A 19,779-nucleotide genomic window follows, 5' to 3' on the forward strand; every position below is an offset into this window, starting at 1 on the left:
ACAAAAAACGTAGAGATCAATACAGCTTTAAGACGTATAAACCAACTCATTCATCCTTTTCCTCATTTCTACTCTAACTCAGTTTCTGAAGCACAAGCAAACTTCAGACCTTGCAGCCCAGGCAAACGGCATCCTGTACTGTCCCAGTCTGCTGCAAGCCATCTTGGCATTCTTCAGCACCTTCTGAGCTATCTAGACAGGAAACATGTCATTAATTACAGGCTCTAACAAAGCAACACGAGGATCTTTATCTGTGTCCCCGCTGTGCACCTTAGTGGAGTCGGAGCTTTTCATGTAGGGCTCGGTGCAGTGGGTGATCCCGCCCTGGAGGACCTTCTCAATCCTGGCCACCAGGAAGATCTCTGGATGGGGGCAGGTGACGGAGAACACGCCCTGCCTGGGGCATTTGAGGGCTTCTTCATGGAGCTCAGCAGGCAGCCTGAGGCTCCCCGGGGGGCCGTCGCTGCTGCCGTTGATCTGGTCCGGCCCGCTGCCGCTACCGGGGGTCATCTGTCGCACCGAAGGGGGGTTCAGATCCACGTGGAAGTCCGCTGAAATCTTCCGACCGTTCTGGACGTCAAAGAGGGACAGGACCACGTAGAAAGGCTCCACCTGTGATGAGAAGAAGAGAGAAGGGGAAACATTTTTGTGATGGAAATTCAACCCAGAGGAACAGGACCGCTCCTTCTCCATTTTCATCAGCACCAAATACCTTCCCCCTTTCCACCATTGTTTCCATTACACACACCATTCATCTGCATCTGAGGAAGTGGGAGCTCTAAGGGCCATTCCCAATACACCCCCTACTTTCTTCCACTAGCCCAGGGGTCAGCGACCCACGGCTCTAGAGCTGCATGCCGCTCTTTAGCACCGCCCTAGTGGCTCCTTGGAGATTTTTCAAAAATGTTTGACCTTTGTTTTCCTTCTTTTTCCTCTTTTTTTCTTTTTTTTTTTCTTCCTTTGTCCTTTCCTTTTTAATCTCGACATTTCTACTTTTTTCTCGACATTTCAACTTTTTTCCTCAAAATCTTGACTTCTTTCTCAACATTTCGACTTTTTCTCTCAACATTTCGACTTTTTTCTCGAGATTGTACTTCAACATTAATCTTGACATTTTGACTTTTTTCTCGACATTTTGACTTTTTTCTCGACATTTCGACATTTCGACTTTTTTCTCGACATTTCGACTTTTTTCTCGACATTTCCACTTTTTTCTCGACATTTCTACTTTTTTCCTCAAAATCTTGACTTCTTTCTCAACATTTCGACTTTTTCTCTCAACATTTCGACTTTTTTCTCGAGATTGTACTTCAACATTAATCTTGACATTTTGACTTTTTTCTCGACATTTTGACTTTTTTCTCGACATTTCGACATTTCGACTTTTTTCTCGACATTTCGACTTTTTTCTCGACATTTCGACTTTTTTCTCGACATTTCGACTTTTTTCTCGACATTTCTACTTTTTTCTCGACATTTCAACTTTTTTCTCGACATTTCAACTTTTTTCTCGACATTTCAACTTTTTTCTCGACATTTCAACTTTTTTCTCGACATTTCAACTTTTTTCTCGACATTTCAACTTTTTTCTCGACATTTCAACTTTTTTCTCGACATTTCAACTTTTTTCTCGACATTTCAACTTTTTTCTCGACATTTCTACTTTTTTCTCGACATTTCTACTTTTTTCTCGACATTTCAACTTTTTTCTCGACATTTCTACTTTTTTCTCGACATTTCAACTTTTTTTTCGACATTTCAACTTTTTTTTCGGCATTTCAACTTTTTTTTCGGCATTTCGACTTTTTTCTCGATATTTTGACTTTTTTCTCGAATTTTGACTTTTTTCTCGACATTTCTACTTTTTTTCGACATTTCGCCTTTCGCCATTTGCCTGCATTCTAAGGCTTATACAAGACTTTTCATTTTTTGCGGCTCCAGACATATTTGTTTTTTTGTGTTTTTGGTCCAATATGGCTCTTTCAACATTTCTGGTTGCAGACCCCTGCACTAGCCCTACATTCTACCACTAGCCCTAAAAAAGAAGCCACAGATTTTAGGGCACTTGAAATCTTCCCAGGGGCCTGTCCCAATACTCCCCCTACTCCTACTTTCAGCACCACCCCTAAAATCAGGAAGCTGAGAGCCAAAAGCTGTTTTAATTTCAGCTGTAGCGCTGTTAATATGCCACTTTATTAAGTTTCAATGTTTTTTCAGGCATAAAAGTAACCGTTAAGATCCCCAACCTGGGCTCAGTTTATCCAAATAACGCCTGTTAAGAAATTTGATCTGATGTTTTCGGAGATGAGAAAGCCGCCGGCTCCGAGCAGCAGCAGCCGGAGTACAGACGTGATGCCCTCGCTCTGTTGAGAATTACTGCTGGCTGAAATAAATCATTTAGGAAGATAAATGTTGGTTTAATAGATGAAATCTAACAGTTGTAGCTACGTCTGTTAAGAAATTTGCTCAGAAAATTTCGGGATTTCTGCCTGCCTGCCGGCTCCGGAACTGATTTATGGTTCCGCGTTAAATCGACGCAGAGCCTACGGCGTAGGGTACAGCGTACGGCGCGGGTCGCCGCCTAACCTACGCCGTAGGCTCTGCGTTGGTGTAACGCGGAACCATAAATCAGCCTTTATTCCGGCGAGGTTTGAAAAAGACTTCACAACAACGGGCAAACGAGTGATTATGTACATTCACTGAGTGAATAAAATGAAAGTAAAATATATATTTCTCGCTAGAAATGTAATCAAAACGCATTTTTATGCAGAAACTAACTCAAAATATTGATTTTATTCACTAAAAAATAAGAAATGTCCGCCATGTTTTTTTTTTTTTGATTCAGTCCGCAAATGACGACGAAAAGCATTCTGGGAAATTTTTCTGTCCCTAGTTCACCTAGTGAGCATCGGAAATCCCTCGATCCGTAGGGACAGATTCATAGCCAGACTCGTTTTCTTCCCCCTAAATGAAAAGAGGAATTGGGACACCACTACCCTCACGGGAACGCGCAAAATTTAGGGGTAGGGCTGAAAACTAGGGGTAGTGGGTGCATTGGGACAGGGCCTAAGAATGCAGCACTGTGGCGACGGCTCGGCGCCAGAGAAGCCCCTTCTAACGCAAAGACCAGGAAAGTGGATCATCTGAACCAGCTGTGATCTGCTGAAGTGATTTAAACCTCATTTGTGAGGGACATTTCCCAGAGTCGTGCTGGAAGAGCTCTGCAAGTTTCCTCTCTGTTCAATGTTCTATGAGCTGAAACTAAACAGCCACAACTAGTGTTGTCCCGATCGATCGGGCCCGATCATGGCATTTTCAAAACATCGGTATCGGCCAAAAAATCGGGACATACCTAGTTATTAATGTTTTTAATATATATTAAATCATTTTATATATCGTTGCATTTAACGTCACTTCCGGTCGGCGGCCGGAAGTGACAAAGTAGGCGAAACTAACATAGTTTACATGTTTGAATTGGGAAATTTTATATCTGTTCATGTTGCTACTGCTATTCATTTCATGCCATTCAGAATGTTGCACTAAGGTTAAGCCAAAAAGTATTTTAATTTTCTTGTGTTTGTGAGTTTGACTGGATGTCATTAAACTACCTCTTTTGAAGTTAAATGTATTTATTTTTGTTATTGCACTATTCTGCACTTTTTGTTTTAGTTTACAATTTCATGTTTTTACATTTTGTGGCACCAGTGCTGATAAGCTTTGTTGAAATAATGTCCATGTTGTTCTCCAATGGACAATAAAATAAACTATAATTTGAGTTTTAGTCCTCTTTTCTTTTTTTCTTTTTTTTTAATTCATTGCCAAAATGTATCTGATCGGGAAAAAGTATTGGAAATGTATCGGGAGCCAAAAAAAGTGATCGGATCGGGAAACATTGGGATCGGCAGATACTCAAACTCAAGTGATCGGGATCGGATCGGGAGCTAAAAAATCCTGATCGGGACAACCCTAGCCACAACATTTGATGGTTGGTTTCACTGAACGTACGTTGGTCAGCGGCCCCTCTTCGTTCTCCGCCACACAACCCTGCAGGTTGAAGGACAGGCTGTGGCAGCTGACGAGGATCCTCTTCCCAAACTTCTCCTCGAACTGCCGCACGTCCGGTTCGATGCCCGAGAAGTCGAGTTTCTGTGAAAACACGGGACGCCGTCAACACCAACACCATGTCACACCAGCGCTGTGCAGCCAAGACATCAGCCGCTTCTGCAGAGGAGGTTCTCACCTGTGTGTCAGGATCCAGCGTGAACAGCTTTAGCCGCGCTTCACTCTGTCTTTTAGCTTCCATGTCCCTGGGGGCCTGCCAGAAACCACAAATAAATACCACTTTGTAACCAACAAAAGCTGATTAGCAAAAAAGGAAGTAGTATGGACATAAATATGTGCCTTTTTAACCTTTATACAACATCTACAAAGGACACATTCTCAGAAACAGTCACAGACGACAGCTGGAGCCTACTGTACATCTGCACCCCATGAGCTTATTTCATTTAATTAAATTCTAAATTACTTTATTGATCTCAAATTGGAATAGAGCTGGGGATCGGTTCAAATGTCAAGAATCGATTCAATTCTGATTTTTAAGATTCAGAATCGATTATTACACTTAGTTTCGATCCGATTCGATTCCGATATTGATATGGGTTAGTGTTATTAAAACTGTTTTTTCAGCTGTTGCATGAATTATATGACTAGTTATGCAACATATTAATACTAGTATTATATTGAGATTCAACAGCAAGTATTGGCAGCTAATGATGCTGTAAGGACCAATAACCTCCCAGAATGCTGATAGAACTGCATGATGAAACATCATGTGGGGCAGAATTACCAAACAGATCCAGGGAGGAAACAGAGACGATGAAATCGGTTTTATTTTTTCCCCATTTTCGAGAATTTGATTTTTAGCATTTTATGCAAATGTAACCCCAAGACAGTATATAAAGTAATGAAATATAGACAATTTATGCAATTATAACTGAAAACTTTAATGTTTTCATACTTTTAAACATATCTAAAGGCAAAAACATGGCACTAGTTTTGCTCGTGTTTAACGAAACATTCCTTTTTTGGGCATAAACAAAAAAATACCAAAAGTTGTAATGTAATGATGAAAAAAAAAAAAAATGTATATCTATCTTTAGACATACGAATCGATTTTTAGGAATTAATATGAGAATCGATTTAGAATCAGGAAATCGTTTTTTTCAACACAGTCCTTGATGGGAACTATGATTACTACTATTACTATGAATTTTAGTTTTCTAACAACAGTTTCTCCTCTCAAGTCGTCGCTGTTGAATTGTCAGAGTTGGATACTTGTGCTGACGTCTTCAAGGCCCGGAAATGTTGGTTCTGTTTCGCTGTAGCGTCGATTTTCATTTCATTCATTTTTATTGAACCTTAAGAGACAAACTGTCACATCAAATTCCTACTTTGTTTCTACAAACCTGGCAAATAAAGTTGAACTGAAAGGAGGCTAAGCCAGCAGAAGAGTGCCGTCTCAGCGCACGCTCATGGACGGGAGGTTAGTCCCAGTTATCCTCTCTGCAGACATAATTGTCTGTTGCAGTCTGTGCCTGTCTGGTTCAGATCGGCCACCAAACTAGACAGGCACAGACTGCAACGGACAATCGGGTCTGCAGAGAGGATAATTGGGACTAACCTCCCATCTATCCAGGACCTGTACCAGTCCAGGACCAGGAAACGGGCAGGTAGCATCTCTGCAGACCCCTCACACCCAGGACACAGTCTGTCTGAACTCCTCCCCTCTGGACGGCGCTAGAGAGCTCTGTACGCTAAAACCTTCTTTCAGGCTGTTTCTCTCTCTTTCTTTCAGGCCCTTTCTCTCTCTTTCTTTCAGGCCCTTTCTCTCTCTTTCTTTCAGGCCCTTTCTCTCTCTTTCTTTCAGGCCCTTTCTCTCTCTTTCTTTCAGGCCCTTTCTCTCTCTTTCTTTCAGGCCCTTTCTCTCTCTTTCTTTCAGGCCCTTTCTCTCTCTTTCTTTCAGGCCCTTTCTCTCTCTTTCTTTCAGGCCCTTTCTCTCTCTTTCTTTCAGGCCCTTTCTCTCTCTTTCTTTCAGGCCCTTTCTCTCTCTTTCTTTCAGGCCCTTTCTCTCTCTTTCTTTCAGTTCCTTCCTTCCTTCCTTCCTTCCTTCCTTCCTTCCTTCCTTCCTTCCTTCCTTCCTTCCTTCCTTCCTTCCTTCCTTCCTTCCTTCCTTCCTTCCTTCCTTCCTTCCTTCCTTCCTTCCTTCCTTCCTTCCTTCCTTCCTTCCTTCCTTCCTTCCTTCCTTCCTTCCTTCCTTCCTTCCTTCCTTCCTTCCTTCCTTCCTTCCTTCCTTCCTTCCTTCCTTCCTTCCTTCCTTCCTTCCTTCCTTCCTTCCTTCCTTCCTTCCTTCCTTCCTTCCTTCCTTCCTTCCTTCCTTCCTTCCTTCCTTCCTTCCTTCCTTCCTTCCTTCCTTCCTTCCTTCCTTCCTTCCTTCCTTCCTTCCTTCCTTCCTTCCTTCCTTCCTTCCTTCCTTCCTTCCTTCCTTCCTTCCTTCCTTCCTTCCTTCCTTCCTTCCTTCCTTCCTTCCTTCCTTCCTTCCTTCCCGTTGTGCGTGGATTTAACACAGAACCATTAATCAGCTTTACACAAAAACGTCATCAACAGGAATTTATCATTTTTACCGCAAGATGAAAAATTCTTACCGTGGGGAATTGTTTTGACGGTTTATCGTGAACGGTAAAATATCATCCATTCCTAATCACTGTGCAATAAAAATAATAACAGTAATTATAATAATCATATGCTGTAACAATGCACCTTTCATTTACCATGTGTACCTCATACTGCTACACCTTTCACTTTATGTTAATAAGAGCTGTCATTTGTCTATAACCTATTTACTGTAGAGAGAGCGAAAATAATCGAAACAAATTCCATGTCTTGTCTGACCTGACCTGGCCAATAAACCTGATTCTGATTCTGATTGAGCGGAAAGAAAAAGGAACGAGGAATGAGCACCGCCGTGAGATGGTGATGAGACGCTTCTAATAAAAACGATCGCGTCACGACGGGGAAAGCTTGGTGTTTTGACGCGCAAAAAGAATGATTTTAATAATCTGTTGGAAGCTGGGGAAAGTAAAGAGACAGTCGACAAACATGTTGAAGCTTTCAATAATTATTTAGGAGAGTTTACAGGACTTTCTCAGAAAATTAGAATATTGTGATAAAGTTCTTTATTTTCTGTAATGCAATTAAAAAAACAAAAATGTCATACATTCTGGATTCATTACAAAACTGAAATATTGCAAGCCTTTTATTATTTTAATATTGCTGATTATGGCTTACAGTTTAAGATTAAGATTCCCAAAATATTCTAATATTTTGAGATAGGATATTTGAGTTTTCTTAAGCTGTAAGCCATGATCAGCAATATTAAAATAATAAAAGGCTTGCAATATTTCAGTTGATTTGTAATGAATCCAGAATGTATGATTTTTTTTTTTTTTGTAATTGCATTACAGAAAATCACAATATTCTAATTTTCTGAGACAGTCCTGTATGTGCTTGTTTGCAGATTTCCACGTCACCCTGCTGCGCTCCCTTCAGCAGAGCGCGTGGCCACGTCTGGCTAGTACATCTGGAGAGAAACGCAATCCACCAGATGTGAACTCAGCTCCTGCCGTGGCTGCAGGAAGTGCAACCGTTTAAACTATTCTGCTCGGAGTAACGCTCCAGCTCCATCAGGACTTGTTCCCAAGGGACCCGGGGCAACCAGCATCCAGAGGAATCCCACACAAAAACATGTTCTTTAGAAACATCATATTCAATCAGACACAGGAATATTTTTTCAACTAATTACTAAATACTAAGGACAGACATAACCATTACACCAGAAATGCAGCTCTGGATACCTGATACCTCCAACTCCCAGAACCAATCTACTCAAACACTCAGTTATCTATCGTTCAATAATGTCCTGGAACTTTTTACCTCCTCATATATCTCGCTCACAAAACAAATTCACTTTCAAAAAACGATTTAAGGCTCACTTAATGCTGTAGACCAGGGGTGTCAAATGTGCGGCCCGAGAGAGATTTTCATGCGGCCCGTGAGAAGTTTCCAACGCAAAAAAAACGAAATGTTAATTTACTAAAAAGGAAGGCATAAATAATTGCCATGAATCGCAGCATATCCGATAATATATTTCTTCTACAAATCCATCGTTATTCCACAAAGAGCAGTTTTCAACATTTTTTTAGTTTTCTAGAATGCATTTGCCGATTTTATTTCTTTGTAGACGGTCGTTTATTTTTATTAACTGACTACTATTATATATTTTCGCAGGAAAAATATCACTGCTAAAAAAGATGATAGAAGATATTTATTCAGAGAATTTCAGTTTTGAATACGAGGATAGTGACAAAGTAAAACAGTTAAAAAAGAAGTGCTGACATTTTCGGCACACTGGCGTAAATATCTGTGCCAATTTTTAAAAATAAATACATTTAATTGTACTGGAAAAATCTCTAAATCACAAAGAAACACTCTCAGATGTAATAAGAAAGATTTTGCTTTTTAATTAAATTTCCTATAAAAAAGCAAAATATAAAAAAAACATACTTGTTTCTGTTTATCTTTGTAAAATGATATTAAAAGTATCTTACATAATTTGAAAAAAAAACGGCGCCCCCTAGAAAACTTTGTGCCTCAAGCCCCATGATACGGTTTGACGTACATGCACGAAAATCTGTACACACCTGTATCATGTCACAACTTAAAGAAAAGTCTCTTGGCGCCATGGCCGAAACCCAACAGGAAGTCGGCCATTTTGAATTAATCGTGTCATTTTGGCAAAATTTATAACATTCCTTCGGCAGTTAATGCGGCCCGAACCGTAACGTGCACCCAAGTGTGTTATACATCAAAATATGCGTCTCCATCCTCCGACACCACGCATTACTTTTCTCTTTCAAAAGCTTTACCGTGGCGACGCTAGACGCCAAAAAGCGCGCCCCCCCTTCATCTGATTGGTCCATATTTGATAGTTCCTACTTTCTTTTTTTTTTTTTTTTTTTTTTTTTTTTTTAACCATCTACCACACTTTATTATTATGAGTATAACTGTATTATTTTTTTTTTATACACATGTGTTTATTGATTTTCTTTTAAATCAAAACAAAACAGTATTGCACATAGACAGTTGCACATAAAATTAAGCGAAAACCCCACCCTCCCCCCTCCCAAAGGGAAATCAGAAAAAAAAAAAAAAAGAAAAAACAAACAAACAAACAGGGAACGACATTACTTGTTTGAAATATCAGATAGATGATGCAGAGGTTACATCAATATTTCCAAATGAATATATCTCCTTCAAGTTTCTAAAAATTCTCCAAGATCACAGTTCTCCAAGAACGAAAGAAAGGGATTCCAGATCTCATGGAATTTGGCTGATTTCTTTTTCATCGTGTACGTCAGTTTTTCAAGGACAAGGCATGTTGATAACTCCTTCAGCCAGCGACCAATCGTAGGGCTCTTAACATCCTTCCAACATAGAGAGATCAAGCGTCTAGCTTGTACAAGACATAAGTCAGTCATTTTCCTCTCTTTGTTGTTCAGCAGACAGTCTTCCGGATACAAATTGAGAATGCATAGTTCAGGGCAATCAGGGACTGGATTTAAGGTCATTTGAGAAATGCATTTTACAACTTCATTCCAGAACTTATGTATCTCAGGGCAACCCCAAAAGCAGTGAAATAAAGTACCTTTTTCTACATTGCATTTGACACAGACATCAAGAATATTAGGATTCATCTTATTCAGTCTCTCCGGAGTGATATAGGTCCTCATAATCCAATTGTACTGAATCAGATTCAGGCGAGTATTTATTGTAAGACGATGAACTCCTGAGCAAATCTTTTTCCAGGCCTCATCTGAGATATCTTTCTGCATGTCATTCATCCATTGAGTTCTCTTATGCTCAGTAGAATCTTTATGGTTTTCTGCTAGTATAGTATAGAAAAGGGATATTTGACCTTTGCCATTGCAGTTATTCACAGCTACATTTTCTAATATGGATAGAGGAGGTTGTGTAACAGAATGTGTTTTAGCATAAATGAAGCTCCTTAACTGTAAATATTTAAAGAAGTGGGTCCGGGAGATACCATATTCATTTACAAGTTCCTCAAATGACATTAATTTGTTCTCCTTGTATAGGTCCAGGATTTTATAAATGCCCTTTGTTGTCCATATTTTAAAGCCTTGGTCTTTTTTACCAGGGGAGAAGCTATCATTCCCCCATATTGGTGAAAAACCAGAAAGTGAAGAAGATTCACCCAAAAATGATTGTACACTATGCCAGACATTAATTGTGTTTCTCACAAAGGGGTTATCGGTGAGTCTTTTTAGTTTTTTGACAGGTGCAGAATATAAGTAAGTGTCAAGTCGCAGGCCTTTGGTACAGAAACTTTCAATTTGTACCCATGGTAAGTAAGGCTCAGGTGAGAACCAGTACATTGCAGCCCTAAGTTGAGCAGCCCAAAAGTACCACTGTAAATTGGGTAATTGTAATCCTCCTCTCTCATATGGCAAATAAAGAAGTGAAAGTCGCAACCTTGACCTTCTGTTATTCCAAATAAATGTTGTAAATATTTGCTTCACTTTCGAAAAGAACTGTGGCGGTGGAGGTAAAGGGATAGTTTGAAATAAATATAAAAACTTTGGTAGTATACTCATCTTAATTACATTTATACGTCCTATAAGGGAGATTGGCATAGATGACCAATTGTTTATGGATTCGGTTACTGTAGAGATCATGGGTTCATAATTACAGGGTACTAAGTCTTTGATGTCTGGGGTAATGGTGATACCAAGATATTTGAATCCGTTCACTGCATTGTTGAAGGGGTGATTTATCACTGGATTTAATCGTTCCTGCTTATTCAGAAACATGATAGAGGATTTTGTTTCATTTATTTTAAAGCCTGAAAATGTTCCAAATGTGTCAATTAAGTTGCACAGATTAAAAATTGAATTTTTTTGGTCAGTTAACAGCAAAAGAGTGTCATCAGCATACATTATGATACGATGCTCTGTTTCTGACACTTTAATGCCTGAAATTGAGGGGTGTGATCTTACCGCTATTGCAAACGGTTCCATTGCTAAAACAAATAACATTGGCGAGAGAGGGCATCCCTGACGGGTACCTCTTGAAAGTCTGAAAGGGGATGATATTAAATGGTTGGTGGAAACCTCTGCCAACGGGTCAGTATAAAGTATCTTGATCCATTTTCGGAAGTAATCACCAAAACCAAAGCGCAACAGCACATCAAATAAATAGCTCCACTCCACTCTGTCAAATGCTTTTTCAGCATCCAAAGACAGGATAGCAGTGTCAAGGGCCCCCTCACTTGCATGTATTACATTCAACACCCTTCTGGTATTATGGAAAGCCTGACGGTTTTTAACAAAACCATTCTGATCTAGACTGATCACTGATGGGAGCACCGGTTCTAATCTTCTAGCTATCACCTTAGCAATAATCTTGGCATCGGTGTTAAGTAACGAAATAGGTCTATATGATGTGCAGTTGGTAGGTGACTTATTAGGTTTCAGTATAAGTGTTATTAGTGCATTTCTCAGGGAGTCTGGGAGACAGCCTTGTTGAAACGCCTCTTCATACATTGCTAAGAGAGGTTTGATTAATTTGTCTTTAAATATCTTATAGATATCAACTGGCAGTCCATCGGGACCTGCAGTTTTACCTCCCCTCATATTGGTAATAGCATCATTAATTTCTGAGGCAACTAGTTTCTCATCCATATGTGATTTCATATCATCATCTATGGAAGGAATACGGATACTGTCTAGGAACTCAGTCTGTGTTCCCAATCTCCCCGCGGACTCAGATGTATACAATGTTTTGTAATAAGAGGTAAAAATGTTGTTAATTTCCTGAGGGTCCGTTGTTGTTGTTCCGCTTCCTGTTTGAATTGCAGTAATTGCCCTGTGTGCATTCAGTTTTTGAATTCGCCAGGCTAACAATCTCCCTGATTTTTCACCCTGATCATAATAACTCTGTTTTAGCCGAATTATACTATTTTCAACTTTTGATGTGGACAATTCTTCATATTGGGCTTTAAGAGACATTAATTCTTGTTTATTTTTTGTGGAGTCATCCAAAACTGCTTCTCTCTCCAGTTGTCTAATTTTGTGTTCTAACTCCTTCATTTTCAGCTTGAGTTTGTTTGTTTTTGAGCTAGTATATGATATGATCATGCCTCTGATATACGCCTTAAAGGCCTCCCATCTGATGGTGGCAGAGGTCTCATCTGTATTTGTGATAAAAAACGACTCAATTTGCGCCTCTAGGAAAAGCAGGAAATTTGAATCGGACAACCATCTGGGATGAAATCTCCATCTATGAGTGGCTTTAACTAGGCCCGGTGTTTTACATACAAGTGACGTAGGAGAGTGGTCTGATAATAGTATACAATCATAATTACAGTCTACCACAGAGGAAAACATAGAATTGGGAATGAGGAAATAGTCTATACGAGAGTATGAGTTAAAACGTGCCGAGTAACAGGAAAATTCTAATTTACCAGGGTTAAGTCTCCTCCAGGGGTCACATAGGCCCAGATCATTTACATATTGTAACAGTTTCTTTCTACTCTGAATGTGAGAAGAGTCCACCCCAGATGAACGGTCTAATTTAGGATCCAAAGTACAGTTGAAATCGCCTGCTATAAGAGCTTTTCCTGGGAGAGAGGCTATTAACAAAAACAAATTTTCAAAGAATTTAGGGTTGTCATCGTTTGGGGCATAAATGTTTATCATATTTATCTTTTCATTTATTAATGTACCCTGGACAATAAGATATCTACCCCCTGTATCACGAATTACATTGTTCACTTCAAAAGGTACAGATCTGTGAATCAGGATCATCACTCCACGGGTGTGTGATAAGTGAGAGGCTGATATCACCTGCCCTGACCATCTCCTTTTTACCTTTATTACTTCATCTGACAATAGATGCGTTTCTTGGAGATATACAATTGATGATTTTAATTGTTTAAGCCTGTTGATTACTTGCTTCATTTTTACCATTTTAACCATGCCTCTAACATTCCAGGATGTAAACTTTAAATTTGCATTAGAAGCCATATCTACTATATTCAAATATGAAATATATCAACCATGCCATAGACATCTTGAAAGTAAACACACGTTTGTAAGTTGCAACCCCATTCTTAAAGCAGTTAGATCGTATGTCGCTGTCCCACACAAAATAAAATTTACATTTATGACCCTTAAATTAATCCCATCACTGTCACCCCGAACGAGACAGCGCGCTTCCCCTCGTAACATTAAGAGCGAACTAGGTGCTCAACTGATCCACTAATAAGAGGAGCAGATAAGAACTAATGCGTCACAAAATAAACAAACTACCGCCTACAATCGGCTTAATAAAATGAGCGAACATAGCCTAATATACACGTGTATCTAGAGTTTGAAACCACGTCAGTATGCAGTGATAATGTACAGCACAACCAAAAAGAGGATATATAATTCTTCATAAAAAATTAAACTTTAAGTTACAGCAAAGAGGCAACATTACCGTGTGTTTGAAGCAGACAGACGGTGAGAGAGAGAGAAAAAAAAGAAAAAAGTCCGGTTCGGAAGTTCACGTTGCCTGTTGCCGCTGAGAGGGAGAGAAAAAAAGGCCAGTCCCTTAACGTGATCATCTCAGAGTAATCCGTAAACCGGGACCGGCCAGTTAGGTATCCAGGTCTTTGATGAACGAATCCACACCCGTAGGATCAGTAAACACGTAAGGTTTTCCTTCGTGGAAGAGCCGGAGTTTAGCAGGGTAAATGAATCCATATTCAATGCTCAGGTCTCGTAATCGCCTTTTAACATCATCAAAGCGCTTCCTTTTCTTGTGGAGCTCGGTGGAGATGTCTTGGAAAAACATGACGTGGTGGCCTTCAAACATGATCTTGCCCATCTTCCTCGCTGCCTGCATGACACGAGTCTTGTCCTGGAAGTTGAGGAACTTCATGATCATCACTCGCGGTGCGGCGGAGCGCGGCGCGCCTGGCAGCCGGTGCGCTCGTTCGATAACCGGCGGGGCAGGGAAATTCTCCGGGCCCAGGACGGCGGGTAGCCAGTTCTCCAGGAAAGCAGCTGCATTACCTTTTTCGACTTTCTCCGGAAGGTTCACTAGTCTGAGATTAGAGCGACGGCTGCGGTTCTCCAGGTCGTCTACTTTATTGATGAGCTCAGACACCTGCTTCTCCAGTGCCGCTATTTTAGTTTTCTCTCCAGCAATATCATCTTCCACGTCGCTAATCCGGACCTCTGCCTGTCCCAATCTCCCTGAAAAATCTTTGAAGTCCGACTTGATCTCATTTATTGCAGTAAGAACTCCATCAAATTTGGAGCCGAAGTCGTTCTTCAGGGCTGTGATTGCTTCCAAAATCCCCGCTGTTCCCGGAGCCTGCTCGGCGGTTGCCAGCATGCTAGCATCTTCACCTGAACCCTCGTGTTGGTCGGATTTGGTTTGAGCCCGGCGGGTCTGAAGGCTCGGGGTTTTGGGATGTTTGGACGACATCTCCAGGTTGCTGAAACACCTAACTTGGTTTTATGAAGAAGTTCGTTCGCTTTAAATACAGGATAATTTCAATTTAACCGATTATGACGGAGAGAGCCCAAAGTGCGACCGCTCAGCTCCGCGCCATAGCCACGCCCCTGTATCAGTTCCTACTTTCTGCCATAACTTTTGAATGGTTTGGTATAGAGAGTCGTGGGTGGTGTCATCGGACTCGGTATTAAGTACTTGACCTTCATACGCCTGAATTAGCCCCGCCCCTTCTTCTGATTGGTCGATATTTGATAGATCCTATTTTCTGCCATAACTTTTGATTGGTATGAGCAGTGTAGTTATGCTAGGAATGTATGACTGTATGTATTTATGTCTTAGATGTTATCATTTATATAATATTTTATGTACTTTATGGACCCCAGGAAGATGAGTGGTCACCAAGGCGGCAGCTAATGGGGATCCATCCAATAAACAAACAATAAACAGCTGAATGAGCCGGACGGTCAGGCGTCGTACCTGAAAGGTGTCCTGAAATCCTCCGGAAGACAGGTCTGTTTTTCCATGTTCTTCGTCTGTTCGGGAGATCAACATCAGCTCTCTTAACTCTTGCAGAAGTATCATGAAGTTTTGGTCTCTGACTTTCCAAGACGAGAGAGAACAATGAGGAAGAGGGAACAGAGGCCTACCCTCGTGCAGGTCTCCGTTCCTCTTCTCCTGCATGGCCTGCTCGAAGCTGCTGTGCAGGATCTTGTTGAGGGTGCTGATCCACTCCTCCATCTCCGCCTCGCTGTCTGCAGCCAGCAGGAACGTGCTCTTGTCCTGCATCTTCAGCTCGAAGGCAAAGCGCCGCACTTTGCTGTTCTGAAAGGATGAAGACGGAAACATTCACCGTGAACTTTTTCTTCAGTCGGGCCGTTTAGACTTCAGAAACCAGCTAGGATTTTGCTGCGGTTTACCTGAACCACCCCCATGCACGAGTCCAGGAAGATGGTTCCTTTGGGTTCCTTGGAGGTGTTCTCATCTTTGTAGAAATTGAGATTATAGGATCCATCACCCAGCTGAGCCAAATGGAAGTACCTCCTCTTGAAGGACTGCAGGATCAAAATACAGAATGTAAAAATTCCAAATGTATGAATTTGAATTTGAATTGTGAGAACTGAATGTAGATTCAGTTTTTCAATGCAATGATTCAAATTAAACAATACAAATTCAAATTATGTGATTCAGGTTCAGTTTTTTAATGCAATTATTCAAGTTGAGCAATTCAAATTCAAACTTCAAAATTCAGTTTCTAGTGCCACATATTTCTGCCCATACAAATGCCAAATATCTGTGTCCCACTTTTTTTAAACGAAAGGATGTCTGACCAAAACTTTCTACTAAGGCTAGGTATCGATTCAAATGTCAAGAATGGATTCGATTCTGATTCTTAAGATTCAGAATCGATTATCACCATTTGATTCGATCCGATCCGATCCGATATTGATTTGGGTTAGTGTTATTAAAAATGTTTTTTCAGCTGTATGAATTATATGACTGTAAAATAACTAGTGAAATAATAATTTCACAATAATTATTGTGAAATAACTAAGAAATAAATATCCATTTAAAGTGCAAAAAAATAAAGAAATTGCAACAGCTCATGCAGTAAATAAATCATTTTAGGTTTTCTAATTTATTCTGCCACCAGACACACATCTTGCCATGAAGCACCAGGCATTTTTCAGGTATTTCATGACAAACCGTGTCCAATAACAGAGAAACCAAACAAGCTATAGTAAATATAGATAGGAACTTGAGGGAAGGGGAAATTTAAGGGAAAATTTCAAAATCACTCGCAATCCTGTATAAATCCAGAAATATACTGAATTCCAAGGCCTTGCATTTGATTTACTACTCATTGATTGTTCCCTATTTATCTTACTGTGTGGAATTGTGGGGATCCACCTTTAAAACCACCTTAAATTCAAAAATAAAACTTCAAAAACGAGCCATACGTATGATCAATAAGGCTGATTACTACGCTCACGCAGATCCACTTTTTCTAAATTCTCATGTTATTAAATTTTATGATTTGTTTTATTATAAAATCATGCTACGGAAGAGTATTAGGGCCACTTAAAAAAAATAAAAAGAATTCTGAGAAAAAAGTCAGAATTCTGACTTTAATCTCAGAATTCTGAGAAAAAAGTCAGAATTCTAGGCCACTAAAAAAAAATAATAATAATTCTGAGAAAAAAGTCAGAATTCTGAGAAAAAAGTCAGAATTCTGACTTTTTTCTCAGAATTCTGACTTTTTTCTCAGAATTCTGAGATTAAAGTCAGAATTCTGACTTTTTTCTCAGAATTCTGACTTTAATCTCAGAATTCTGAGAAAAAAGTCAGAATTCTAGGCCACTAAAAAAAAAATAATAATAATTCTGAGAAAAAAGTCAGAATTCTGAGAAAAAAGTCAGAATTCTGACTTTAATCTCAGAATTCTGAGAAAAAAGTCAGAATCCATCCATTATCTATACCCGCTTTATCCCTTGCGGGGTAACGGGGGTCTGCTGGAGCCTATCCCAGCTCATTTCAGGTGAGAGGCAGGGGTTACACCCTGGACAGGTCACCAGTCCATCACAGGACCACATATAAACACACAAACCATGCTCACAACCACACTCACGCTCACACCTACGGGCAATTTAGAATCACCAATTAACCTAGCGTGCATGTTTTTGGACTGTGGGAGGAAGCCGGAGTACCCGGAGAGAACCCACGCAAGCACGGGGAGAACATGCAAACTCCACACAGAAAGACCCCGCTGGGCCTGGGAGTCGAACCGGGGACCTTCTTGCTGTGAGGCAACAGTGCTAACCACTAAGCCACCATGCTGCCCCCAAAAAAAAAAAAAAAAAAAAAAAAAAAAAAAAAAAGAATTCTGAGATTAAAGTCAGAATTCTGAGATTAAAGTCAGAATTCTGACTTTTTTCTCAGAATTCCGAGATTAAAGTCAGAATTCTGACTTTTTTCTCAGAATTCTGACTTTTTTCTCAGAATTCTGACTTTTTTCTCAGAATTCTGAGATTAAAGTCAGAATTCTGACTTTTTTCTCAGAATTCTGACTTTTTTCTCAGAATTCTTTTTATTTTTTTTAAGTCCCTAATACTCTTCCGTATCATGCAAATTATGTTCAGAGCAAATTCAAAAATGCTCCCTGACCCAATACAGAGGTTTTTTTCAATTCAGGAGACTCGTTACAATCTTAGAGGTGTCTGCAATTTTACGGTACAAAAAGCTAAAAAAAAAAAAAAAGGTATAAAAGGAGATGTGTCTCCATTACTGGAGTTAAATTCTGAAGTGATGCCAACATACATTTAAAAACATGTAATTCTCTTTTGGTTTTTAAGAAAATGGTTTGTAAAGCTATTTTTGAAGCTTATAAGTGCGATCGACTATCTGTTAATGTTTCTTTGCTTTTCTATTGTTTCTTTGCCTTTTCTTGTTTCTTTGCTTTTTTATTCTCTTTTTGGTTTTCTGGAGGTCGGTAGCCAAAAAAAGAAAGTTGGTAATATAGGATACGCTTTTATAAGCATTTTGCTTCAGCCTATGCCTTTTCAGTCATTGTTCAACACATTTTTGGTTTTGTATGAAATGTTAATGCTGTGTACAATGTTTTTTTTGGTGTTGTTTTGTGTTGTCATAACTGAAGAAACTTCATTCATTCATTGAACTAATATAACATTTAGAAATTCAACTAAAATATCCAGCATTTTGTCTAAAGAAAAGTTGATTTAGTTCAGGAGTTTCCAAAACCAGCGCTTTGTTAACGCTGCAGCTACACTTCGGCGCCATGTTCATTGTTTGATAGTTTCACACCGGGAAGAAATGTAATGATGAAAAAAAAAATCGATCTTTAGACATACGAATCGATATTTAGGAATTAATATGAGAATCAATTTAGAATCGAAAAATCGATTTTTTCAACACAGGCCTACTTTCTATCACAAGAAAAGCCTTTCCTGGCCTCCTTACCCTCATGGTTACACTGATTGCACTGTTCATGTTGCCTTTGTACAGCCAGCTGTGCTTCGACACTCCTCCCTTCTGGGATCCAAGAGAAGTGGTGTCCTGGAGGAAAAACAATAGGAAAAAAAGCTTTGCATATGGTTTTCTACGTATGATTCCTTTCTCATAACTATTTGCGGGTGGAGGGCGTTTCCTTCAGGTCTGCTGCGTCCCTGACGATGATCACTCGTGATTTGCTTGTGTTGTTACATCTACATGGTTTCGATCATTTGGTGCAGCTGGTTTCATTTATCTGACATCTTTATTTCTAAACCTTCCATGAGCGTTCTGGTGGCTTGAGGAGCTTTGTTAGTGCCACGGTTACCGTGTTGTTCTCTACGACCCCACAGCATCCAGACACACCCGGCCACTTTGTTTCAGGTCATGAGCAGCGGCCCTTTTACTGCTGGAAAACACGTAAATAGACCTGAGTACTGGACATAACGACAATCTTCCAGATAGTTTGGTGGAGCTGGAGGCTCCAGAAGTGAGAGGAAGAGGACCGTCCAGACTAAAGTCCTGGGCTAAGGTGATCACACCTCTACGGGAGAGTTTTAGGGCCATGCAGGAGAAAAAATATTTGAGAGGGGAAGATTTTTTTTTATTGTGCACTTCGAGAAAAAAGTTGAAATGTCGAGAAAAAAGTCAAAATTTCGAGATTAATGTTGAAATACAATTTCGAGAAAAAAGTGAAAATGTCGAGATTAATGTTGAAATACAATTTAAAGTATATAAAGTCGAAATTTCGCCTTTTTTCTCAACATTTCAACTTTTTTCTCGAAGTGCATAAAAATATCTTCCTCCTCAAAAATATTTTTATTTTAATATTTCCGTACTAAAGCTGTTTAACAGGCTGCAATTAACTTTTTATGTAAACTAAAAAAAGACGTGTATTTCGTGAATAAAGCCGAAATTTCGAGAATAAAGTTGAAATACAATTTGGTGAATGAAGTGGAAATGTCTCCTCTGGTCCATCAAATCCAGTTAGCAGAGCGACTGACAGCTCTGCAGCAGCAGCCGTAACTAACTAACTAACTTACATCCTTGGAGTTTAACGTTAAGGGTACATTTCAAGTTATGCAACTGCATATGTCTGATATGTGTTTCAAATCAATATTGTAAAGCCAATTC

The 19,779-nt window shown here is 39.7% G+C and overlaps 1 protein-coding gene across 1 annotated transcript in view; it reads right to left on the bottom strand.

The window, feature by feature from the left end:
* LOC133425059 (dedicator of cytokinesis protein 9-like) overlaps positions 1-19,779 on the bottom strand; it is a 135,234-nt gene that overhangs the window by 66,787 nt on the left and 48,668 nt on the right. The window contains exons 6-13 of the mRNA XM_061715720.1: positions 18,616-18,711; positions 15,558-15,692; positions 15,288-15,462; positions 15,118-15,173; positions 4,241-4,315; positions 4,006-4,146; positions 271-612; positions 110-192 (exon numbers count right to left, since the gene is read on the bottom strand). Coding sequence (XP_061571704.1) covers positions 110-192; positions 271-612; positions 4,006-4,146; positions 4,241-4,315; positions 15,118-15,173; positions 15,288-15,462; positions 15,558-15,692; positions 18,616-18,711 — 1,103 coding nt within the window. The remainder of the gene's footprint in view (positions 1-109; positions 193-270; positions 613-4,005; positions 4,147-4,240; positions 4,316-15,117; positions 15,174-15,287; positions 15,463-15,557; positions 15,693-18,615; positions 18,712-19,779) is intronic.

The sequence above is a fragment of the Cololabis saira genome, chromosome 24 (assembly GCF_033807715.1).
Source record: "Cololabis saira isolate AMF1-May2022 chromosome 24, fColSai1.1, whole genome shotgun sequence".
NCBI classification, from domain to species: Eukaryota; Metazoa; Chordata; class Actinopteri; order Beloniformes; family Belonidae; genus Cololabis; species Cololabis saira.